The 26,904-nt window shown below is 46.0% G+C and overlaps 2 protein-coding genes across 2 annotated transcripts in view; one reads left to right on the top strand and one right to left on the bottom strand.

Annotated features, from left to right (window-relative positions):
- The window catches only part of LOC137504828 (interferon-induced, double-stranded RNA-activated protein kinase-like), a 90,642-nt gene extending 72,726 nt beyond the window's left edge, over nucleotides 1-17,916 (top strand). The window contains exons 26-27 of the mRNA XM_068233420.1: nucleotides 2,358-2,420; nucleotides 16,723-17,916. Coding sequence (XP_068089521.1) covers nucleotides 2,358-2,420; nucleotides 16,723-16,833 — 174 coding nt within the window. The 3' untranslated portion in view covers nucleotides 16,834-17,916. The remainder of the gene's footprint in view (nucleotides 1-2,357; nucleotides 2,421-16,722) is intronic.
- A 274-nt stretch (nucleotides 17,917-18,190) lies between these two features.
- Nucleotides 18,191-26,904, bottom strand: part of LOC137504126 (interferon-induced, double-stranded RNA-activated protein kinase-like) — a 192,171-nt gene continuing 183,457 nt past the window's right edge. The window contains exon 19 of the transcript XR_011019430.1: nucleotides 18,191-18,290. The gene's annotated coding sequence lies outside the window, so the exon portion shown is untranslated. The remainder of the gene's footprint in view (nucleotides 18,291-26,904) is intronic.

Genomic DNA, 26,904 nt, shown 5'->3' with positions numbered 1-26,904 from the left:
AAGAGTTCAGATCCGCTTTAGCAATATCTGCCCCTTGTTGACATGACCCTTGAAAACCTCATACTGTTCCTAGAAGAATTCAGTGACTTTGGTCTGCTTGAAGTCCAGATTTCAATTGTAACTACGTGATACATTCACAGACCGGACCGCTGTGCGTCATTACTTAGCTTTCCAATGTAAGGCCTTGTTTCCAGCTGAACTATTAAAGCCACGCTTTTGGAAACACAACGTAATGGACATTGCAGGGACATCAGAAAGAGCATTTACTGCACTTTCTGATGTTTGTATCCATGCATTGCGATTCACTGCAGAATTGCAGTGTATGGTTGCATGCATTGACGCATTTGCACAGCGATCTCATTCATTATGAAAGGTTGTGAATCTGGAAGAATCATCTTGCAGTACCGTGCGTCACCACAGCCACCTGTGTTGCATGCAGAGTGAAGATGGAATTGAGACCTGGGGCCATATGCAATTCAGTTTTTCACCTGAATTTTCTCCTAGGTGATATTATGAAACTTGTCAATAAAATGCGTTTTAAACCCCTAACAAGCAAATAAAATACTAAAATAATTTTGATAGTATTATTATTATTATTTAGTATTTATATAGCGCCGACATATTACGCAGCGCTGTACAGAGTATATATATATATATATATATTGTCTTGTCACTAACTGTCCCTCAAAGGAGCTCACAATCTAATCCCTACCATTGCCATATGTCTATATTATGTAGTGTAAGTACTGTATTCTAGGGCCAATTTAGGGGCAGCCAATTAACTTATCCATATGTTTTTGGGATGTGGGAGGAAACCGGAGTGCCCGGAGGAAACCCACGCAGACACGGAGAGAACATACAAACTCTTTGCAGATAGTGACCTGGCTGGGATTCGAACCAGGGACCCAGCGCTGCAAGGCGAGAGTGCTAACCACTACGCCACCGTGCTGCCCAATAGTACCTTTTCTCCTACTTTTTGGTACTTTTTCCTTTGCAAATTGCTGAAAACATATTCTAAATTGAAGATAAAAAATTATCTCCTAGGAGAAAAGTCAGGTGAAAAAGTGAATTACACATGGCCCCTAATGTGCAAATCAGGGTTGTCACCTTATCCCTTTAAATACCGGCACATCTAAGTTATACAGGTTCTGGGGCTACTTACACATAATCAGTGCCTTAACTACATTGAACTAGACACAAGGCATGTGTAATTCATATGTGCTGGTATTTAACCACTTGAGGACCCACGCTTTACCCCCCCTTAAGGACCAGCGCTGTTTTAGCTGATCTGTGCTGGGTGAGCTGTGCAGCCCCCAGCACAGATCAGGGTGCAGGCAGAGCGACCAGATCGCCCCCCTTTTTTCCCCACTAGGGGGATGATGTGCTGGGGGGGTCTGATCGCTCCTGTCTGCCTGGGTGTTGCGGGGGGGGGGGGGGGGGCACCTCAAAACTACCCCTCCCTTCCCCAGAGATCCGAGGCTGCACAGGAACGGATCTGTCCTGTGCAGCCTCTAACAGGCTCCTGCCTGTCATGTGACAGCGATCCCCGGCCGCTGATTGACCGGGGATCGCTGATCTGGTACAACGCTGCTACTGTTAGCAGCGTTGTACGGATGTAAACAAAGCGGATTATTTCCGTTTGTGTTTACATTTAGCCTGCGAGCCGCGATCGGCGGCCCGCAGGCTATTCACGGAGCCCCCCGCCGTGAATTGACAGGAAGCAGCCGCTCGCGCGAGCGGCTGCTTCCTGATGAATTAGCCTGCAGCCGGCGTCCTGCAGCTGCCACTTTGCCGACACGCGGTATGAGTGCGCGGTCGGCAAGTGGTTAAAGAGATGAAGTTGTAACCCTGGTGCCTAATGATGTTGATCCAGGGATTTTATCTGATTGCCATCTGGAGTCGGGAAGGAATTTTTCCCTTTAGGGGCTAATTGGACCATGCCTTGTAAGGGTTTTTTCGCCTTCCTCTGGATCAACAGGGATATGTGAGGGAGCAGGCTGGTGTTGTACTTTATACTGGTTGAACTCGATGGACGTATGTCTTTTTTCAACCAAAATAACTATGTAACTTTGGTGCAAATAGATATTTGTCTGGCACTAGACTCTTTAAAAGTTGTGATTACTATATTATATATTGTAAACAGTCTCACCTAAAAAGCAGAAGCATGGATCTGGGCACTGTGAGGTGATGCATATCTGTGTTAGTGTGCCAGTCAACAGTGAATAGAGATAGATGGAGGGTTCTCAGGAAAGTATCAGTTCATATTTCATATAAAGGTGCATATTAAATTACATACACCCTGAACGACTAAATAATCTAAATCTGTTGCAAGCAATTATTTTCCTGTATAATTGTAGGAATGGGAGAAGATCCGTGATGGTGTTTTGTCTCCAGAGTTTGTACAGCGTTACCCTGTTGAGGTATGTCATTATAAATTTTTTATAGGTGCGGTTTCTGATAAATATGTTGGATGTGGTCTCGGGCCACACTCACTTGCCCGGACTATTTTTTGTCAAGCTCCCTCCTTGAATTCAAGACATTGATGCTCTACTCCAGGCTTTCTCAACCAGCGTTCCTGGAGTACTCTGCAGGGGTTCCTTGGCATTTTTCGCCATCTCGGCGGCTGGTGGAAGTATGATAGCGAGCACACTATAATTATAGGGGGCGAAATTGGGGGTTAGAATAATAATGAGCACATTAATAAAAAGCTTAAGGGCTCGTTTCCACTATCGCGAATCTGCATGCGTCCAACGCATGCAGATCCGCACATGTAATACAAGTGGATGGGCCTGTTTCCACTGTAGCGTTGTTGAGGTGCGTTTTTTTCAGCGTGAAAAAAACGCACAAAAGAGCCAACGATTTCGCCTGCGTCGGGAATCCGTGCGAATCGCCACTAATGTATTTAATAGTAAAAACGCATGCGTTTGTTACATGCGTTTTTACCCGCGATTTCGCACCTTTTTCAATTTTATTTAGCCCTGGCAGTGTCATGGTTAATTTCGCATGGCACCCTGCCATGCGAAATCGCATGCGAAATCGCGGGTAAAAATGCATGTGGAAATGCATCCGCATGCGTTTTTACAAGCGTCGGAATGCGGCCGAAATCGCGTCGCAACAGTGGAAACAAGCCCTTAGAATTTGTAATAAAGTGCACTGTAATGGGGGTAGTGGCATAAACAGCCAAATCAGCTTTTAAAGACCATGCCATTGGTTCCTTGAGATCCAAAAATTACATGCAAAGGTTCCTTGAGATCCAAAAATTATTTGCAGGGTTCCTCCAGGGTAAAAAGGTTGAGATAGGTTGCTCTATTCACTCCAGCTGAAAAATCTAGTGCTAGACAGATACTGTGCCCATGAAGGACAGCATGAAAACTGAAAGTGAGGGGAAAATAAGAGGGTAAAGATGGCAGCCTCATATTCCTCTTGCTTCAAATTTCTAGAATTACTATAAATATGAAAGGAAGAATCCCGCCCCCTGTAGAGATGCTACAGCAGTCTTTTTTTTCCTCCAAATTGTAAAGCCATTTCTATGAAAAATAATATAAATGTGTGGCTATTGGCTAATTCTTTATTGTCCCTCTTCTGGCACTATGAAAGGGGCTGCAAGTCAATGCTGTATGCAAGGAGGGGACATGTCCTAGACTGATAGGGTGCCTGGCAATGTGAGGCAGAGGATAAGCTGGCCTACAGCGACATTATAACCATGATTTTCATTTAAATTGGAATTTGCATTACACCCCCCCCCCCCCCCCCCCAAAAAAAAAAACACAAAACAAAAAAAAGACACTGTAGCTTTTCTCTGCATGAAATCATGTTTTTTTTAAATTGGAGAGGAAGTTCAAGATTTTCTTGTCTGACCTCCAGCTCATTTGGCCGTGAAGGAGAAGCGATACGTTGTGTTACAGCGCAACCCGATTATTTTGTGCTTGGTTGAATAGCTGTTTACAGAATCCCAAAAGAGCTCATGGTGACCCAGAACCACTACGAATGTATGGGGGGCTAAAAGAGACTGAAAAGTTCTTCTACTGAAAAGCAACGCTCAGGGCCCATTCACACTTGAAAGCGCAAAACGCCAGCACTTACCACTGGCGTTTTGCGTGAGTGATTTTTCAGCGGAAATCACTGAACACTGCAGCGATTTTTCCATGATCGCATTTAGCACTTCATAGCACTGAAACGCAATCACTGGGAAATCGGCTGAAAAAGGTGCAGGTGACGCATTTGCGGTTTTTCGATTTTTGGCCGATTCACGGCGATTAGCGCAAATCGCCCAAGTAAGAACGGACCATAGGATTTCATTACACTAGCGCTTTCAAAAGCACTAGTGTTTCATCATTTCGCGGAAATACCATATTTCGCGCCGTATAAGACGCTCCGGAATATAAGACACACCTAGGTTTAGAGGGCAAAAACCAGGGGAAAAAATATAAAACTAAACCTGGTGCGTCCATATTTCAGGAGCGTCTTGTACATGACCTCCCCCAAATGGTGCCCTCCTGTGTCCCCATGTCTCCCCCAAGTGTCCTCCTGTCACCCCCAGGTGTCAGTGCTGTACCCCCAGGTGTCCTGCTTTCTCCCCATGTGTCCTGTCATGTCCATGTGTCCTCCTGTCCCCCTCTAAATGTCCCCCTGTCACCCCCAGATGTCCTGCTTTCTCCCCATGTGTCGTCCTGTCATGTCCATGTGTCCTCTTGTCCCCCCCCCCCCCCCAAGTGCCCTCCTCTCAGCCCTATGTGTCCTCCTCCAAGTGCCTCCTCTGTGTCCCGCTGTGAGTCCCACCCAACACCCCCCCCGCACTTGTCTGTACCCCCCCTCGCGCTTGTCTGTACCCCCCCCTCCCCGCTTGTCTGTACCCCCTCCCTCCCGTGTCGCAGGGTCCCCCCCATGTAGTAGCGGCAGCGGGCAGCGCTGTGAGTCCCCCCCCCCCCCGTGTACGAAGCGGCAGTGGCATAAGCTTACCTCCATCTTGCCCGCGGCGATTGAAGACATCCGGCTTCTGTGGGCGGCTTCCTCTAGTGCCGGCTTCTAATGACGCGTCATCAATTACTCGTCATTAGAAGCCGGCACTAGAGGAAGCCGCCCACAGAAGCCGGATGTCTTCAATCGCCGCAGGCTAGATGGAGGAGGTAAGCTTCTGCCGCTTCTCACAGGGGGGGACCCGGCGACATAGGGGGGGTGCATACAAGCACGGGGGGTACAGACAAGTGCGGGGGGAGGGTGTTGGGGGGACTCACAGCGCTGCCTGCTGCTGCTATTACATGGGGGGGACCTGGCGACACAGGAGGGAGGGGGGTACAGACAAGCGGGGACAAGGGGGAACGCAGCCACAGAGGAACACAGGCAAGGCAGGGAATCCCCGATGACGGCGGTTCGTAGCGGCGGGCGTCCGTGAGTCGGGGATTCCCTGCCTTTGCCGTTTAAGACGCAGGGACTTTTTGTCCCCATTTTTTGGGGAGAAAAACTGCGTCTTATAAGGCGAAAAGTACGGTAATCAACAAAACACTCAAGTGTGAATGGGCCCTCGTGATTTTCCTTCATAAAATACTGTATATACTCGACAATAAGTCTCTACAAATTTAGGTCTGACTCACTAAATAAAAGTTTAAGGGTTGACTTATACACGAGTCACAGGCAACACTGAGTAATGTGTGTACGATTAGTGACGTTCCCATTTGCTGCAATTTAGCCAGTGGTAAGTCACAGTTTCTTGATAAAGGAAATGCCAATAAAACAGAGGTCTGAAAGTCCTGGCCACAACAATTAACAAGGAAAGGGGCAGAGGGGAAGATACTGGGCTGCAGGGAGGGGGGTGAATAATTGCTGCACTTGGGGGCCTGGAGGAGTTATAGGCTGCACTTAACCCTCCTGGCGGTTTGTCAAAATCCGCCAGGGGGCAGCAAATAAGTTTAAAAAAAAAAATGCTCAGCGGCATCCCCCCAGCCCCTCCGATCGCTGCCGGCGAACGGGATCTCCTGGAGGGCTTCCCCGTCGCGCGGCGGGATGACGTCACCGACGTCATGACGTCAAAGGGGACTCCGATCCGCCCCACAGCGCTGCCTGGCACTGAGCGCACGGGGTCTGGGGGGAGGCGGCTGTGGCGACGCGTATAGTGGCGGATCGGCGGGTAGCGGCGGCGATCGGGCACTGCACGCAACTAGCAAAGTGCTAGATGCGTGCAGCAAAAAAAAAATTATGCAAATCGGCTCAGCGGGGCCTGAGCGGTACCTCCCGGCGGCATAGCCCGTGCTCAGCATGGGCTTACCGCCAGGGAGGTTCAAGAGACACTAAAGCGAAAAAAAAATGATATAGTGAATTGGTTGTGTACTATGAATAATTACTAGAAGATTAGCAGCAAAGAAAATATTCTCATATTTTTATTTTCAGGTATATAGTGTTTTTTCTAACATTGCATCATTCTATAATATGTGCAGATTACACAACACTCAGCATTCAAAATGATTCTTTCAGAGCAGTCTGTGAACTAATGACCTCTCCTCTGGCAGAGAAAAAGTAAATAGTTCAGGAAAAGTTGAGATAATAAAAGTCAGAAAACAGCCCTCTTCACGACTTTGAAAGTCGTAGAGCTTAATGGCTTTTTTGCATAGAGATAACTGGAGTTTCTTAACTCTTCCTGTACTGGAAACAATTAGACTGATGTATCTGATCTTAATGTTTTATTTCTTAGCTGTACTACACATACAAATCATAATATCATTTTTTTTCGCTTCAGTGTCTTTTTAAAGCGGAATATAACCCTGCATTTCAACTTTGCTCTAAAACATTATTTACAGCATATTATATGCAAAAAGCATTTTTTTTAACTAGACCAGCATTGGAAGGGTTAAACACAGAGGTTTAAAGTTCCGTGGAGAGATATGCAGAAGTTCAGATTTTTACATTCTATTTAGTTATATGCATCTATTGAGAAATGTTACACACTCTTTGGCTGTCCTCCAACTCCTCAGTGAGAGAGATGAGTCACATTCAACACTTAGATACATTTATGTAAACAAAATGTATCTATGTCAGCTTCGGATGCGTCTGCAGAAATCTCCAGGAACTTTAAAGTCCTGTGTAACTCTTCCAATGCTGGTCTAGTAAAAAAAAAAATGCTGGTTGCATATAATATACTGTAAATAATGTTTTAGAGCAAAGTTGAAATGCAGGGTTATATTCCGCTTTAAGGGACTGGAGGGGTAAATGCGTGCAATACTTTATGCAGTGCAGTCATTAACTCCTCCTGGTCCCCAAGTGAAGCCATTAACTTTTGCTGGGTAGACTTATACTTGAGTCAATAAAAAAATCCAGCTTAAGATGGTCAAATATTGAGGTTGACTTATGCACAAAGTCAACCTATATTCAAGGATATACGGTAGAAAGTATTTGCAATAATTTAGCTTTAAGTGAGCAACTGTGGTTTCCCAGGATGCATCAGTGCTGAAAATGCAAATTTATGCCCCTGTGAAGGCAGGCTTACATCCTAAATCACAAGAACGTCTGAAATGGGCTTTCTGCATGTTGGTGTAAAGTGAGCCTATAGCTTAAAAATGTTACAAGCCACATCAACCCATCAGTTCTGGATGCAAGCCTGGCTTCAGGGGCAAAAGAGATAATTTGCATATTCAGGAGTGATGCATCCTGGGAAACCACCATCACTTACTTAAAGCTGGATTATCACAAAGGGCTTCTGTTTTAAGAAGGAAAATTAAACTCAGAATAGGTGCTTGGAACTCTTCGTCAAACTTTGGAACTAGTTGCGTCCCTGAATAGTGAACACACTAACCATGTCATTGTATGGGCATCTTCACTTCTCTACTTGTAATGGACCATATTATACTATAGCAATAAGGGTTTCTGGATAATGTGCAATAACACACACATTACATAGTAATTGTGCAGGTTATGGGAAAAAAGTGCACATTTTAACCACTTGAGGACCCACCCTTTACCCCCCCTTAAGGACCAGCGCTGTTTTAGCTGATCTGTGCTGGGTGGGCTGTGCAACCCCCAGCACAGATCAGGGTTCAGGCAGAGCGACCAGATCACCCCCCTTTTTTCCCCACTAGGGGGATGATGTGCTGGGGGGGGGTCTGATCGCTCCTGCCTGCCTGGGTGTTGCGGGGGGGGGGGCACCTCAAAGCCCCCCTCCGCGGCAAAATTCCCCCCCTCCCTCTCCTCCCTCCCTTCCCCGGAGATCCGAGGCTGCACAGGAACGGATCTGTCCTGTGCAGCCTCTAACAGGCTCCTGCCTGTCATGTGACAGCGATCCCCGGCCGCTGATTGGCCGGGGATCGCTGATCTGGTACAACGCTTCTACTGTTAGCAGCGTTGTACGGATGTAAACAAAGCGGATTATTTCCGCTTGTGTTTACATTTAGCCTGCGAGCTGCGATCGGTGGCCCGCAGGCTATTCACGGAGCCCCCCGCCGTGAATTGACAGTAAGCAGCCGCTCGCGCAAGCGGCTGCTTCCTGATTAATTAGCCTGCAGCCGGCGACGCAGTACTGCGTCGCTGGTCCTGCAGCTGCCACTTTGCCGACACGCGGTATGAGTGCGCAGTCGGCAAGTGGTTAATATGCAGTGTGTGCTGCATTGTATACAAGTAATAACGTGTGCATAATGCAATGGATGTAGACTGAACTATGCTAAAGCTGCAAAAAGAGACCACAACTGAATAAGGGGTTTGAGTGCATGCTACTCGTACACCACAACACAGGCTGTCATTCTGCCATTAATCTAACCACTTCCTGACCACACATAGGCTTATCTCGATCGCCTGCCCTGCAAAACGGATCATTTTAAAACATCAGTTTTGCACTGAAAAGTGCACACAGTATTAGAGGTGTAGCGAGCGGTTCACCGGCGAACGGTTCCAGGCGAACATTTTTTACGAACTTTTACGGAAGTTCGATTCGCCCCATAATGCACTATGAGGGTCAACTTTGACCCTCTGCATCACAGTCAGCAGGCACATTGTAGCCATTCAGGCTACAGTAAGCCCTGGAGCCCCACCCCCCCCTTATATAAGGCAGGCTCTGGCGGCCATTACACTCACTCGTGTGCCTGCTAGTGAGAGGAAAGGGACAGCTGCTGCAGACTTGTTCTTCTAGGGACAGATTAGTTAGGTTCTTGGCTGCTTAGTTTGCTCCTTGGCTGATTGTTATTGCTTTATAGCACCCTAGCTTTTGTCAGAGCTCATCCTGTACTTTTTTTTTTTTACTGTGTGTCAAACTGACACTTTTGTTGCATGCACAGCCTTGCTAATTGATAGTGTGTGTGTGCCACTGCCAGCAGCCCAGCACATTCAGTGACTGACTGCCTGTGTGTGCGACAGGGAGCTGCACATTGTACTACCTAGTACTGCATATACCCCCAGTACCTGTTGTGTTCACTTAACCCACCTCATCACTGCACATAACTACCTGTAGTGTTGAGTGAACCCAGCTCACTTCATATACCTACTACCTGTTGTGTTTACTTAACCCACCTCATCACTGCACATAACTACCTGTAGTGTTGAGTGAACCCAGCTCACTGCATACACCTACTACCTGTTGTGTTTACTTAACCCACCTCATCACTGCACATAACTACCTGTAGTGTTGAGTGAACCCAGCTCACTGCATATACTTACTACCTGTTGTGTTTACTTAACCCACCTAATCACTGCACATAACTACCTGTAGTGTTGAGTGAACCCAGCTCACTGCATCCTACTACTACCTGTTGTGTTTACTTAACCCACCTCATCACTGCACATAACAACCTGTAGTATTGAGTCAACCCAGCTCACTGCATATACCTACTACCTGTTGTGTTGAGTGAACCCAGCTCACTGCATCCTACTACTACCTGTTGTGTTTACTTAACCCACCTCATCACTGCACATAACTACCTGTAGTGTTGAGTGAACCCAGCTCACTGCATATACCTACTACCTGTTGTGTTGAGTGAACCCAGCTCACTGCATCCTACTACTACCTGTTGTGTTTACTTAACCCACCTTATCACTGCACATAACTACCTGTAGTGTTGAGTGAACCCAGCTCACTGCATACACCTAATACCTGTTGTGTTGAGTGAACCCAGCTCACTGCATCCTACTACTACCTGTTGTGTTTACTTAACCCACCTCATCACTGCACATAACTACCTGTAGTGTTGAGTCAGCCCAGCTCACTGCATATACCTACTACCTGTTGTGTTGAGTGAACCCACCTCACCACATCCTAGTACCTTTACTGTTCAGTGAACCCAGCTCACTGCATATACCTAGCATCCCCCCCCCCCCCCCCGAGATGGACAAAATGGACAAACCAGGTAGAGGTAGAGGCAGACCCAGAGGAAGGCCACCAGGCACCGGCAGGTCTGTGCGAGGTGGTGTTGCTGTGATTTCGTGCGGACCTGCCCCAAAATACAGTGCTCAGAAGAAGGCACGTGCCATCACTTCCCAAAATCGTGAGGAGGTGATTGAGTATTTAACACAGAACACCTCATCTCCCGCAGCCACCAGCGCTACAACAAGCACCACATCCGCTGCATTTGACACTTCGCAGGAGTTATTTGGTGGTGGTGAAATCACCGATTCACAGCCACTACTGCAACAACAAGAAGAAGGCGCAGGTACACCACCTCCTACGTCTGAGTTAGGTGGCGATAGTATGGACGTAACGTGTGTGGAGGGGGCTGATGAAACACCTGAAGTTGGTGCAGTTGAGGAGGTGTCTGAGGAAAGTGCAGCTGGCCAGGAGGATTATGATGACGATTATACGGATACCACATATGTTCCCGGTAGAGGAGATGACCAGGGGGACAGTTCAGAGGAGGAGTCAGAGAGGACTAGGAGGAGACGACTCCATGATAGAAGCAGAGGGAGCTCGTCCTCAGAAACAGCTGGGGGCAGTGTCCGGCGCCATGTATCGCCAGCTATGGCCAGACAGCCAACATGCCCTTCAATGTCAGCTGCTGATGCCACCGTAGCGCCATCACCCCAGGGGGGGCTCAGCGGTTTGGAAATTTTTTAACGTGTGTGTCTCAGATCGGAGCAAAGCCATCTGTTGTCTCTGCCAGCAAAAATTGAGCCGTGGAAAGGCCAACTCTCACGTAGGGACAAGTGCCTTACGAAGGCACCTGGAGAAAAGGCACAAACCGTTATGGCAAGAACACCTGAGGAAAAGCAGCACCCCTCAAAAGACAAGCCACCCTCCTTCTCCTCTTCCTCCTTCAGGTGCATCGTCTTCACATCCACTTTCTCCCTTGCACCTTCACAGCCACCCTCCTCCACACTGCCTCTTCCCTTCAGCGGTTCCTTCTCCTCTGCCCACAGCAGTACCCAGCTGTCAGTGAAGGAAGTATTTGAGCGGAAGAAACAAATGTCTGCCAGTCACCCTCTTGCCCGGCGCCTGACAGCTGGCGTGGCGGAACTATTAGCTCGCCAGCTATTACCATACAAGCTGGTGGATTCTGAGGCTTTCCGTAAGTTTGTGGCCATTGGTACACCGCAGTGGAAGATACCAGGCCACAATTTTTCACAAAAGGCCATACCCAAACTCTTCCGTGCAGTTGAGAGGCAAGTGGTGTCATCTCTGGCACACAGCGTTGGGTTAAGGGTCCACCTGACCATGGATGCCTGGTCTGCCAAGCACGGGCAGGGCAACTACATTGGATACACAGCCCATTGGGTCAACCTGGTGACCGATGGCAGCAAGCAGGGAGTACGTGGCTGTGCAGAGGACCGACTTGTCACACCTCCACGGCTTGCAGGCAGGCCTCCAGCCACCTCCTCTCCACCTGCTATCACCGCTTCGCTGTCGTCATCCTCCTCCTCCTTAGCTGGTGCCGCCATCTCCTCTCCAGCTACACAGCCCCAGCACCCCAGGGCCTATGCTGCATGCCAGGTGCGACGGTGCCATGCAGTGTTAGACATGTCTTGCCTGAAAGCGGAGAGTCACACTGGAGCAGCTCTCCTGGCTGCTCTTAACAAACAGGTGGAGCAATGGCTGATCCCGCACAAGCTTGAGATCGGCAACGTGGTGTGTGACAACGGCAGCAATCTCATTGCTGCGTTGAATTTGGGAAAGCTGACACACATACCCTGCATGGCACATGTGCTTAATCTGGTCGTGCAAAGATTTGTGTCCAAGTACCCAGGCTTAGAGGACGTCCTGAAGCAGGCCAGGAAGTTGTGTGGCCATTTCAGGCGCTCTTACAAGGCCATGGCACGCTTTGCGGAGATTCAGCGTAGAATGAACTTGCCGGTGAGACGCCTGATTTGCGATAGCCCGACTCGCTGGAATTCCACCCTGCTGATGTTCTCTCGCCTGCTAGACCAGGAAACAGCCGTCACCCAGTACCTGTATCATTACAGTACAAGGACACAATCTGGGAGGATGGGGATGTTGTGGCCCAACAACTGGACACTAATGCGAAATGCATGCAGGGTCATGGAGCCCTTTGAGGAGGTGACCAAACTGGTGAGTCACGATGAGGGCACCATCAGCGACTTGATCCCCTACGCCTACTTCTTGGAGCGTGCCGTGCGTAGAGTGGTGGATACAGCTGTGGAGGAGCGTGAACAAGAAGAGTTACGGCAGCAGGAGTCGTGGGATCCATTTACACCCGAACCCGATGTTTCCACAACACCGGCGGCAGCACAGAGGGGGGAGGAGGAGGAAGAAGAGGAGTCGTGTGGGGAAGGAGAGGAGTCAGACTCTGATGATGAGGAAGGTGTTTCTGTGGAGGAGGAAGAGGCGGCGGAAGGAGAACAACCGCGGCAGCCATTACAGGGGGCTTCTGCTGCTCCACGGTCCCGTGGTATTGTTCGTGGCTGGGGGGAGGAGGAGGAGTTGCGTCCCGTCACTGAGGAAGAGCAAGAGGAGATGGAGAGTACGTCTGCATCCAGCTTTGTGCAGATGTCCTCTCATGTTGTCCAGCCTGTTGAGGGACCCCCGTATCAAAAAACTCAAGTTGAATGACCTGTACTGGGTGGCCACGCTACTAGACCCTCGGTACAGGCACAAAGTGGCCAACCTGTTACCAACTCAACAAAAGGCGGAAAGGATGCAGCACTTTCAGAACAAGCTGTCGATGATGCTTTACAATTCATTTAAGGGTGATGTGGCTGCACAACGCAATCAAGGTACCACTGGCAGTAACCCTCCTCCTCCCAAGTCCACGCAGGCAAGAACAGGACACTCCAGCGATTTCAGGGTGATGTCGGACATGCGGACGTTCTTAAGTCCAACTCCTCGCCATAGTCCTTCCGAATCCACCCTCCACCAACGCCTGGACCGGCAGGTAGCCGACTACCTGGCCTTGAGTGTGGATGTAGTCTCTGCGAAAAGCGACGATGAACCTTTGGACTACTGGTTGGGCAGGCTTGACCTGTGGCCAGAGCTGTCCCAATTTGCCATACAACTTCTCTCTTGCCCTGCCGCAAGCGTCCTGTCAGAAAGGACCTTCAGTGCAGCTGGAGGCATAGTTACTGAGAAGAGAAGTTGCCTAAGTCACGACAGTGTTCAGTACCTGACCTTTATCAAAATGCATGAGGAATGGATCACGGAGGGCTACTGCACGACCGAAGACTAAGTCAGTCCCCACACACAGCATCTCTGCCTGCAGGCCACTTGACTGCCTTCTCCGCCACCACCAACAGGGTCCAGGACTCTAGGCGGATTCCTGACTTTGGCCGCTACACTAATTTTTCTGGTGCGTGTATATGTGCCCACCCCCCTTCGTGATCATTACCTTGCCGCGGTGAAGGGGCTTGCGCATCACAATGAAGCAATGACCGCCGGCTATTTGAGTGTCTCGGGTGGGGGTGGCACACAAAAGATAATAAGGTCGTTGCTTCATTGTGGTCAGACCAAATTTGATCAGCTGGACAGTCACTGTTCTGTCATTCAGCTACATCAGCCGGGCGAGCATATGGGCTGAAAAGCCACCATCACCTGCACTCTCGTCATGGTGCGCACCAGTCCAGCACGGCCGTCACTACACAAACGGCTGTTTGCAGTCACTGCATCTGTGACTGCACATTATACCTGGCAGTCAGTGTATAACTTGCACGGATACACTTTTAAACAATTTAAAAATACAACCATCTAAACTTTCAAACAATTTAAAAATACAACCATCTATCATTTTTAAACAATTTAAAAAAAGGGCAAAAAAACTTTCCCTCCGTAAAACATTCTTGGCAAATGCTTTCGACTTGGTTTGTCTTCCGCTGGCTCAAGGGTCCATCTGACCACAGATGCCTGGTCTGCAAAGCATGGTCAGGGCAGCTACAGAATGGGTCCAACCTTCATTCCCCGCAATCCAACCTTCATTCCCCGCGGTGACAATGGCAGACTTGCCCTCCATAACGGATTCCCATTAAAGGATTTAAAGTTAATTCATTTCAATTAGGGCCGCAAAAGGTCCTCCTGAGTCCTGTATTGTTATTTTTGGTCACTACCTCGGGGTGGGCGTGCATGCCTGCCTGCCTGCCTCCCTGCCTGGATGTGTGGTGGTAGCCGTTGATCAGGCTCCAACTCCGGAACGCAATACAAGAGGGAGCTCGTCCTCAGAAACAGCTGGGGGCAGTGTCCGGCGCCATGTATCGCCCGCTATGGCCAGACAGCCAACATGTCCTTCAACGTCAGCTGCTGATGCCACCGTAGCGCCATCAGCCCAGGGGGGCTCAGCGGTTTGGAAATTTTTTAACGTGTGTGTCTCAGATCGGAGCAAAGCCATCTAGTGTCTCTGCCAGCAAAAATTGAGCCGTGGAAAGGCCAACTGTCACGTAGGGACAAGTGCTTTACGAAGGCACCTGGAGAGAAGGCACAAACAGCTATGGCAAGAACACCTGAGGAAAAGCAGCACCCCTCAAAAGACAAGCTGCGGAGAACAACCACGGCAGCCATCACAGGGGGCTTCTGCTGCTCCACGTTCCCATGGTATTGTTCGTGGCTAGGGGGAGGAAGAATGGCTACACTTAAACTATTTAAAAATACAACCATCTACATTTTCAAACAATTTACAAAAATGCCAACAAAAATTGCCCTCCGTAAAACATTCTTGGCAAATGCTTTCGATTTGGTTTGTCTTCCGCTGGCTCAAGGGTCCATCTGACCACAGATGCCTGGTCTGCAAAGCACGGTCAGGGCAGCTACAGCATGTGTCTCAGCAGGCTCCCACTTCGGGCCGGAATCCAACCTTCATTCCCCGCAGTGACAATGGCAGACTTGCCCTCCATAACGGATTCCCGTTAAAGGATTTAAAGTTAATTCATTTCAAATACACAGCAGTGCCTCGAAAGTCCGCCTCCTGTATTGTTATTTTTGGTCACTACCTCGGGGCGGGCGTGCATGCCTGCCTGCTGCCCTCCTTGGATGTGTAGTGGTAGCCGTTTCTCAGGCTCCACACCGGATTCCATCCCTCATTCCCCAGCCATTACCCGGGGTCACAAATGGCAGACTTGCCCGCCTCCATATGATTCTCGTGAAAGGAATGTGGTGTCATCTTTGCCCGCCATAACTGGTTCTCGTTCAAGGATTTAAAGTACATTCATTTGAAATACACAGCAGGGCCTCGAAAGTCCGCCTCCTGTATTGTTATTTTTGGTCACTACCTCGGGGCGGGCGGGCGTGCATGCCTGCCCGCTGCCCTCCTTCGATGTGTAGTGGTAGCCGTTGCTCAGGCTCCACACCGGATTCAAACCCCTCATTCCCCGGCCATTACCCGGGGTCACAATGGCAGACTTGCCCGCCTCCACAGGATTCTCATTGTAGCGGTACTGAATAAGTACACAACAAGTAGAAAATGTAATTTAAAAACAAAACGTAAGCTTTTTAACAATGCCATGAAAAGTTGAGAAGGAAGTCACACATTACCTGACATCACTGAGTGAGGAAGAGCAATCTCGCCATGTTGCGCAGTAGTCCAGCATGGCCGTCACTACACAAAGAGCTGTTTGCGGTGCGTTACACAGTGAGTTTGGTGTGTCAGTGTGAAGCAGTACTCTAATTACACTACCTGATTGATGTATACACATGCAAGATGTTTTAAAGCACGTTAGGCCTGCAATTCAGCATTCAATGTGATTTCTGACCTTATAACGCTGCTTTGCGTCACATCCAGATTTTTCCCCGGGACTTTTGGCATGTATCCCACTCCGCCATGCCCCCGTCCAGGTGTTAGACCCCTTGAAACATCTTTTCCATCACTTTTGTGGCCAGCATAATTTTTTCTATTTTTCAAAGTTGGCCTCCCCATTGAAGTCTATTGCGGTTCGCGAACTTTTCCGCGAACCGAACCTTCCGCGGAAGTTTGCGAACCCGGTTCGCGAACCGAAAATCAGAGGTTCGCGACATCTCTAAACAGGATGTGAAATATCCGTTTTGCAGGAAGTGGTTAATACAGCAAATAAGGGTGCCTTCACACACAGTTAATACAGCAAATAAGGGTGCCTTCACACACACATCTGTTCCATTGCAGAATGGATGGCAACTCACTGACCATACAATTCTATGGGGCTGTTCACAGTACTGCATTATTCGTAATTCAAACGATTGCGTTATTCAAACTCACTGCTTTAGGTTAATGTGTATGCGTTATGCAACGTGGATAGTGTGAATCCAGCCTAATTCATTCCCTTTTACTTTTGGTATATTTTTCACTCATATTTTCTACAAATTCCATTTTTTTTATTTTTTACTACATGTTTATTTATTTTTTTCAGGAATGTACAATCAAGAAAATGTTATCAAAAGATCCCAAGAGAAGACCCTCAGCTGAAGAATTACAGCGCGTTTTTGAAGCAAACAAGATTCTTGACTCAAGAACATACTAAGGTGTCTTCCACATGGGCAGCTGACAGGCGGGCACATCCATTACCTGACAACTGCTGCCAGGGATCTGCTAGCCACTGGCAGGCTGCAAGCGACCAGCAACAGCCTCTGTCTTGTGAGTGAACATATGAGTGGGCGGCTGCCACCCATTAGACATTACGTGCGGCAGTTTTGTTTGTCACAAACACCGCCATTCGTTTACATCAGCGCGAGTGAAAAAGACCCAAGTGTGTGTGAAAACCAACTAGTCCTACAGAACAAAGCTACCATCAGTTTTTCTTGGTTTTGAGGGTTTTTGGGTTTGGTTTTGTTCTTAATCCTTGACTGTAAAAACGATGGCTGGAAGGTGTTTGGCTGTCAAGAGAAACAAGAGCACTTACAATGGTTTTTGTATAGTACATGTTCAGTGTATTAAATCTGTATTTCTTTGACCTTGTAATCATTGCAGAGGTGTATTATACTGTAATTGTGTATCATGTTATTCTTGAGAATATAATATGAAAGATAATCTTAAAGGCCCAGATTTACAAAGGCTGAACAACAATGGGGCGAATCAGGAAAAAAAACCAACAATACACAATGTCTAATGCACACTAGCTTGTTGGTGAGTGGCTTCTGATTGGGTGTGGTGGAGATGTACTATGAGATACAAGAATAGGGACCTTGAAATATCTGCAGAGGAGGAAAAAGACATCATATTGTGGGACTTCATTGCTATTACACTTCAATTTGAGTGGCACCTGAACTGAGTATTGAATTAATGAATGGGGTGGCTGGCTAGGTGATAATCCTAATTAAGGAAAAATGTTAATTGGAATTTGAATATGTGACACTGAAGGCCAGAAATTATTTTGTCACTTTCACACTCCATCTCCCAAACCTTCCCCTTACCTAAAATTCCAGCAATAACCTCCTGGTGAGGTTTCCTTCTTGTGCAAGTTACTGTCTTTGATAGCAGCAGTGTGTAAGGTGCAATAGCTTTTATAAATAAGTGGTTTTAAATTTTAATTAAAATGGGAAAAATGGTGTATTTTTCATGAGAAAAAAAAATGTACTATAATAATAATAAAAAAAAAACCTTTAAATCTGTTGTACTTTTTTTTATAATAGTGCCAAAAGTGGTTTATCCCACTTCTGAACATTGGAAATATCTAGTCCCACTCAAGTAATGAAATTACACTAGCAACCCCCCCCCCCCCCCCCCCCCCCAAAAAAAAAAAACCCCTGACAAACTGAATGGAGTACATCATGACTGGCTGCATTTAAACCAGATTCATGCACATAAAATAAAAAGAAAGCATCCAGACCTGACTGAGGATTTACTTGTATTCCCAGCATAATTTTCGGTTCTTCTCCATTAGCTGGGCGCATCCACTAGGTGGCGATAAAACTCCACCAAGGTTGCATCTTTCCCTACTATCCATGGCGGCCGGGAGGGGGAATAGTAATTAACCATATTCTGTATACAGGGAAACAAAATAAGTGGTAATAATATCCTCTCAGGTGTGCCACAACACCTACACAGACTTTATACTAATAAAAAGGATATATGTAGCAAAAAACTGAAGAAACTTGAAGAGTTTATATGCAAAAATACAAAAGATTTTTATTCAAGACAACACTTGTGCAAAAATATTTACAAAAAGTATCAGTCAGGGAACATTTTCCATAGTAGAGAATGGCAAAAATGCATCAGTTGTTAACATCAAGATTAGTACAGTTCTGCAAATTGAGGCGATGTCGACTTGTTTTGGGATAGACCCTTCATCAGGCCTCCACAAATAGAGACAAATCTGTATAGTTAACACATGTTCTTAATAAACATCTGGACAACATAAAGCCAGGTATAACCACTCATCCAATTTTCAGACACGGGAATCGCACAAGGCAGGAGCTGGAGAGGAATGGTGGTTGTGCTCGGTTAACGGAATAGTGCCTAATTTTCCAAATGAACACCACACAGATACAAGATAGACTATACTGCAGACTTTCCTCTAACCTAAAAACCCTGTATTGATAAGGTGTCATACTAACCCCTCACCTGTTCACAATTCCCACTCCATACTGTTGCCTTTAACCTCATCCAGAATATTGCAGCCACCAAACTGGCTCCTCCTCCATTGTACCCTCCTGGGTATGCCTGCAGGGCACTGACTTGTGACCCAAGAAGGTGGTGCAACTACAGGATTGGCACCAAAGCAAGGTTATTTAAAGAGACACTAAAGCGAAAAAAAATATATGATATAATGAATTGGTTGTGTACTATGAATAATTACTAGAAGATTAGCAGCAAAGAAAATATTCTCATATTTTTATTTTCAGGTATATAGTGTTTTTTCTAACATTGCATCATTTTCTAATATGTGCAGATTACACAACACTCAGCATTCAAAATGATTCTTTCAGAGCAGTCTGTGAACTAATGACCTCTCCTCTGGCAGAGGAAAAGTAAAAAATTAACTAACAGTTGAGATAATAAAAGTCAGAAAACAGCCCTCTCCACGACTTTGAAAGTCGTAGAGCTTAATGGTTTTTTTGTATAGAGATAACAACTGGAGTTTCTTAAATCTTCCTGTACTGGAAACAATTAGACTGATGTATCGGATCTTAATGTTTTATTTCTTAGCTGTACTACACATACAAATCATAATATCATTTTTTTTTTTCGCTTCAGTGTCTCTTTAAACTCTTAAAGGAATACTTAAGTCATCAAAAAAAATGACTTCTACTCACCCGGGGCTCTCCTCAGCCCCCTGCAGCTGAACGGTGCCCTCGTCGTGTCCCTCCGATGCACCTGGACTCGCCGGCGGCCACTTCCGGTTTGGTCGTCACCGGCCGGCAGGCTGGGAACGCAGCTTACTAGCCGCGTTCCTGGCCGCAATAGCATTATAGATGGCGCTATTGCGGCCGGGAACGCGGCTAATCCGGAAGTGCCCGCCGGCGAGTCCAGGCGCATCGGAGGGACACGGCGAGGGCACCGTTTTTTTAAATGACTTATGTATTCCTTTAAAAACAGCACTCAGCCTGAATGATGTAACCCTGGCTTCAGCTTGCTATTTTGACCGTGCCAGCTGTGACCTTGGTACGTACCTTGACCCAGCACTTAACCCTGATTTTTCACTGCTGGTCATCGGTCATTGCCTCGGCCTGTAACTTAACCTTGCTCTGACAATCCTCTACCCTTCTTGCCATCAGTCCCATCTTGGTCTCCTCTCTGGCTTGTCTGCTCCACACTGCAGGGTTCCATCCTTTTGTTCTCGTCATCTCCAGCAGAGAAACCCTACGATTCCAATGCTTTAGTCATTTACAGCAAAGTAGTCCACTGTCCATTAGAAGTAGTGGCCCATCAAATCAACCCTTTTGGGATGCTTTGGTGAAGACCAAATATTTTGCTTTGCACCTGTACTGGGATCAACAGGACTCTGACATGAGGTTATTGAAGGACAAAGTAACTGATTAAACAAATAATAAACTATCCATCTCTGATTTTATGGTCTTCTCAGCTGCACCCACAAGAGCTTAGCCTTTACCATACTAGAATTTGGACATATGGTCACAGCTCAGATATATACCTTATACTACAAATGCTGTAAAATGTTCAAATTGCACTATTTAAACCAATGCTGCTGAGGAGGCACTACTCAAACCACACTGATGCCTCACACTGATGTACATACCTTAAATTTTGTACATCAAATGTGGAGGACAGGTATAGGGAATTTGTGTATTTGGCACGGATGACCCTTTGCTTGTTCTCAATCACTTTGTTACTAATACAGGTAGTACATTAGTCAGTCTCTCACCAAACCCCAAACTGCTGTCTTCACTGATCAGCTGTCCACGCTATAAGTTTTCCAGCTGTGGAAATGCCAGCTACATCAATATTTCCCATTGTAGTTCACATCAATCCACGTCTCGCCACATGTCCAGACTTTAGGTTGCAGGGAGTCTGTGGAGGTTGTAGTGTAGGGCAGCAGGGGGGCTCTGTGGAAGTTGTGGTGTTTACCAAATGAATTCTAGGATACAGGATAGACCATATTGAAGAATAGCCTTATAGTTTTTCCATAAAAAACTGGATTATATTTCTCATGAAACTAAAATCTTTCTTGATAAGGTGTTACACTAACCACTGTACTTCACTTCCCACACTGTGCTGTTGCTCTGAGTCCTCCAGGACAGCACAGCCACGGGCCATGCTCCTTCAGCGTGCCCCCTGGGAATGCCGACAAGCAGCTCACTGACTTGTGACTGAGGCAGGGGGTGTTACCATAGTATTGGTGGCAACGATTTTATTTTCTGTATGTATCACTAAGAATATGCAAATGCATTTTTTTATAGCAGTCCAATGTTCCTGAAGCATTTTAGATTAAAATAAAACTTTGACCAATATAGTAAAGGACACCATAATACCACATACTTAATTGTAAAGACTTCTTACAAAGGGAGGAAAGGGTGCAGCAATGCAAATAATGTATTTCTGCTCATGCAGCCGTGGTCTCAGGCGTTTGAAGAAAGATGATGTGCAAACACTTCTAGGTTAATTGCTTTCAGTTTAACATTACTACCAAGATCCGGAATACCGGTAGATTTCATTAGACTGCTCAGATCAAAGAATGACCAGTATTATACCTTCTACAAAATTTGTCTGCCATTTAAATTATATTTACTCTCCTTTGGAAATCTACATAACATTGGAAAGACGAGAGTTTGGGCTTTCATTTGCACTATGCCCTGGGTCGGTGAGATGCACCACTCTTGAGTTAGGGTGGTATTGAACGAGCAGTGTACACTTCTTTTAAAGTGATATTATCCAATTTAGTGGAATCATTGTTCCCTTTCCCAGTCAGAACTTTTATTCTATGTCCATTTGAATAGTAGACATCGCACACCAGTACCCTTCGTTGGGTTTCGGGCCGGAAACTTGGGTTGCCAGGTTAGTGCTGCTGGTAGCCAGGCGTTGGACACTCCTTGTTCAACACCCCCTAACTCAAAAACGGTGCATTGCACAGATGAGGGGAATAGTGCAAATTAAAGCCAATATTCTCTGCTTTTCAATGCTAAGTAGATGATTCTTAGATTGCAAGTTAGCAAAATAGTATTTGCATTGTAAAACATTTTGTATTAATTATCTTAAGTCATATGTCCTTTGTCTTCTACACCCATGTTCTGTATTTATACTGAACACCATTACAAAGATGAAGGCGCTACATAAATGAATAATGATAATAATAACCTTACTTTTCTGCATTATGTAGGAGAGAACAATGGTGGCTAATAAGTAAAGTAGAAATAAGGAAATAAAACATGACTATTCCTGCTTTCACTTTATTTTTCATACCTCAATTTACATAATGGAAACGGACACACAGAAGTCCACAAATGATGTACTGCGGCTGACACTTTCAGGGTACATATACATGACTGTATAGACTAGAGGATCACTGTGAGGAAAAACTGTAAAACACATACATCGGAGATGTACTTCTCAGAGTAAAATGCAGACCTTTTCCCATGTACCCATCACTTACACATCACAGTAAGTACTATTCTAACAGTTCACAACCCTTTACCGAGTTTTGGACTACTCCATCTACTTGTGCAGGCTCCAATATTTCCTTTATTTTTTGGAAGGACTTCCTGAACATTAGTGACATCGTCCAACTACCACACAATTGTGCATATGAGTTGGCTGGCCTGCATCTTTGTATAGATTCTTCCCAGGGAGTGCATTTAAAAAGAATAAAGGAAGCCTTGAGAAGCCCCCATTAGCAGGTACCAGTCCAAAACCAGTCAGTATTAGTAAACTGAACCTCTTACTGAATAGAAGTGTCAGCTACATAGGAAATAAGTAATTTACAGTGCATTTGACTCCAGGACAAATGTACATCTTATGTGTAATTTAAAATTTGGCAGTTTTTTTAATGTAGTGTTCCATTAAAGAGAACCCGAGGTGGGTTTGAAGAATATTATCTGCATACAGAGGCTGGATCTGCCTATACAGCCCAGCCTCTGTTGCTATCCCAAACCCCCCTAAGGTCCCCCTGCACTCTGCAATCCCTCATAAATCACAGCCACGCTGCTGACAAACAGCTTGTCAGAGCTGGTTGTGTTTATCTCTATAGTGTCAGTCTGCTGCTCTCCCCGCCTCCTGCAGAACTCCAGTCCCCGCCTGCATCCCTTCCCTCCCTGCTGATTGGAGGGAAGGGATGGGGGCAGGGACCGGAGCTATGCAGGAGGCGGGGGAGCAGCTGAGACTGACACTACAGATGTAAACACAGCCTCACAGCATGGCTGTGATTTATGAGGGATTGCAGAGTGCAGGGGGACCTTAGTGGGGTTTGGGATAGAAACAGAGGCTGGGCTGTATAGGCAGATCCAGCCTCTGCATGCAGATAACATTCTTTAAACACACCTCGAGTTCTCTTTAAGCTGCTATTGTACATCACCTAATTTGCATAAACACTTGATTTGCATTGCAATAACATTTGGTCTTTTCCTATTAAATCAACCATGGACTGAGTTTAGAAGAATGGATGCCACAGCAAATGCAAATGGAACGCAGCTTCATGACATCCCATCCAAAATACAAAGTGTTTTGGGTCTGGCCACAATTCTTCACAAATAAACAGCAGATGCAAAAATCAGTTTTTTTGTTTCAAGCAGTTTCATGGGTCTCATGGCTTTTTTCTTTAGTTGAAGAATAGACCGTCACAGTAATCAAAGCTTCAGTCCGCATTAGCAATGTTTAAAGGAGTGGTCAGGCAAAAAAAAAAGACGTTTCACTTACCTGGGGCTTCTACCAGCCCCATGCAGCCATCCTGTGCCCTCGTAGTCACTCACTGCTGCTCCGGTCCCTCTCCGCTACCTAGTTCGTTTTTGCCAACCTCGGGGTCGGGGGGCCGCATTGCGTACATTTGTATGCATTCTCGCTGGTGCAGGAACATTAAAACATACGTTTTTACGCGTTACTGGTTCAACGCGTAAAAATATACACAATGCGGCCCGCCGACCCCGAGGTCGGAAAAAATGAAACTAGGTAGCGGAGAGGGACCGGAGCAGCAGTGAGTGACTACGAGGGCACAGGATGGCTGCATGGGGCTGGTAGAAGCCCCAGGTAAGTGAAACTCCATTTTTATTTATTTTTTTGCCTGATAATTCCATTAAAAGTCATAAAATATTGTTTGAATTTATTAACTCAACTAAAGACCTACAAATACATTTCATAAGGCATACATGAAATAAATAGCAATATCGGCTTTAAAGAACACTGCCACGTGTAAAGTTCATTTGTGATTACATTTAAAGAGGAAAAGAATGGTAAGCTCAGGCTGAATTACATTAAGACTAAGAGATCACCCTTGGGTATAAGAAAATGAGTACCGCACCATCTATGAGAATGGGCCAATCAGAATTCAGACTGGTTGTCAAGCAAGTTCCTTGCCGTGTCTGCTGCAAGCAAGGCTGCCCACTTCCTGAATAGAGCAGGAGGCTGGCAAACCAGTGGGGCAAGAAAATAGTGCGCCTGTCTGTTGTGTAGATTCCCGGTTTTACCTCAGTCCAGAAGTAGACTCTCGCACCATCCAGTCTGCAATATGACAGCTCAAAATGAAGTGGTCTCAAATATTACTGACTATTCCTTTCTCAAGACAGAACACACCCAGCATGCATTCTTTATAAAGGTTAGATTATTCAATGTGAGCCAGTAATAATAATGCATTAATTTGAAAGATCTCACAGCAAGTTACACATCCTATCATCTCAAATGAATAGCCAGGTCAATACTCTACAAATCTGTGGAAATAAAATGCAGTTGTGTAGATTACTTGCAATCTGCCCCCTCAGATACTCAGACCTAATGGGAAATGGAGGACATTCTGCTGGGCTGTGGGAGGATCCCTAAACCTCGGAGTGACATCATTATGTGCAGTAGAAACATTGCACTCTAGCCAAACTGCCATCATGCCCTCATGTGGTGTTAGACAAATGGCAGACCAAATAGGGCATCACCAACCACATTGTGGTGTAACAGAGTCAACACACATGCCTGATATTGCCATGAACCCATAAACACTGCATTATAGTCCAAATACATTTGTTATATAATGGGCCATGCCTTTGTTGCTTGCATAGTGCAAATGTATCACTTTTAACACTATGCATTATTTATGGATTGTCGTGGGAATCTGCCCAATGACTTTAACCAGCTTAGTGCTTCACTCTAGGTTACGCAACATATAGTGTGCTTGGTGCTGCCCTCTGAGGTCTGCCACTGATCTAGCAACACGTGTTGACATCACTGATGTAGGGTGGGGAGTGTGCAGGACCTCTGCTGCATGTGGTTTTGCCACTCCGAGGTTTGAGATACTCACAGCCTGGCAGCATGGCTACAGTTCTCCATCAGCTCTGAGTACTTTAGGGGTAGGCTGCAGAGTGATCAGTGCAGTGATGTGGGAAATTGACACAGTTTCCCTGGACAGTATTGGCTTATATATTATGCAAGATGTCTGGATATATAGCTTGCTACAAGTCCTTTTTCAGGTCTGTGTATTACTATAATTTGGCACATTACAATACAAGTTTTCATAGGATAGTATAACTTGTATAAGGGATAATACGTGCTGGGTATTTTAAAATGGACTTGGCTTGAGAAAGTAAAAGCCTTCTGAAAGGTGGTTAATATAATAACATTTGCATAGCGCTTCTCCTGACACACTCAAAGAGCTTAGTGCCACAGCCATGAAGGGCGTACTTAGTAGGCCACCATGGAGCGTGAGAAAGTCTTGCCTAAGGACTCCTTACTGAATAGGTATTGGCCCCAGCCTCAATTCGAACACTGGTCTCTTATTTCAAACGCAGTGGTGGTGATTACTTGGAACCACCTTATTTTGAGCTGTAATGCTACTATCACTTCACTATGATTAAATGAATTATTGTAATCTTTACATTATGCTGGATTCTTCTCCTGGATTGCCTATGAACTTTGTGTACCAGGATAAATTTACAGCACAAAGCCATACAATTGGAGTGGGATCTGTTTTTGTTTTATTTTTTTGTATTACTTCACATCAAGCAATATGGCTGCTCTCTGCATTGATACTAAAATACATACAGATGATCAATGTGATCCGCACATCTTCCACATGGTCAGTTGCCTTGGCATGAAGATTTACCAGTCTGCTCGTGCGTCATCTAAGCAACAAGCAGCAAGCTCCTTGACGACCAACCTACCTTTACACAATTCATAATTTTGGTAAAATTTATTATTATCAACAATATACATGTAGCACCAACACTTTTCACAGTAAATACTGAATTAACTACATCTGTCTCATACACCGCATCCTGGAGTGGCACACCTTACCCGCATGTTGGGCGCTCGACCTGAGTACTAAGCCATGTCACTCCAAAGTCAATAGCAAGTAAGGTTAGGTTAGCACACCGTTGTCACATTGTAGTGTTCCGTTTATTGCATAAGTCCGCACAGACATGACAATTGTTTCGGGGCCATGCATTGATATTGAAAATTGATATTGTATGTCTGCACTTTTCTGAAGAAGGGGACCCTTTGTGGCCCTGGAATATCTGTAAAGTCTGTGCTGACTTATGCAATAAACGGAACTCTGCAATGTGACAACGGTGTGCTAACCTAACCTTACTTGCTAGTGCTACATCTCTCTCATAGTGGGGCTCAAAATCCAGTCTGATATTCCTACCCCATTCTTCAGCAAAATAAGCACACAATCTACCAGCATATCTTTAGCATGTCAGATCAAAGGACAATCACGGGGAACATACATACTCCATGCAGATGGTGTCCTGGCTAGAGATAAACCTGGCACTCTAGCACTGGAAGCTAAAAGTGTTAATCACCCACATGGATATAGTGCCAATGTCATTGTTTCTGCAAAAGCTTCCTGACCCACCAGACAGGAACTCCTACACGCAAAATTTGGGCAGAAAAAGCCAGAGAAGTAATGTGCAAATTACATCTCTAAAAAGTGCTTCCTATAAAATTCTTCTGTAACAACCGGTGTTCTAAGACCTAGTTTCTCAACATGCGGTACGCGTACCCC

This window comes from Hyperolius riggenbachi, chromosome 4 (assembly GCF_040937935.1).
Source record: "Hyperolius riggenbachi isolate aHypRig1 chromosome 4, aHypRig1.pri, whole genome shotgun sequence".
In the NCBI taxonomy this organism is placed as follows: Eukaryota; Metazoa; Chordata; class Amphibia; order Anura; family Hyperoliidae; genus Hyperolius; species Hyperolius riggenbachi.
The sequence above is the reverse complement of the archived record's forward strand: the minus strand, read 5'-3'. Positions and strand labels throughout refer to the sequence as shown.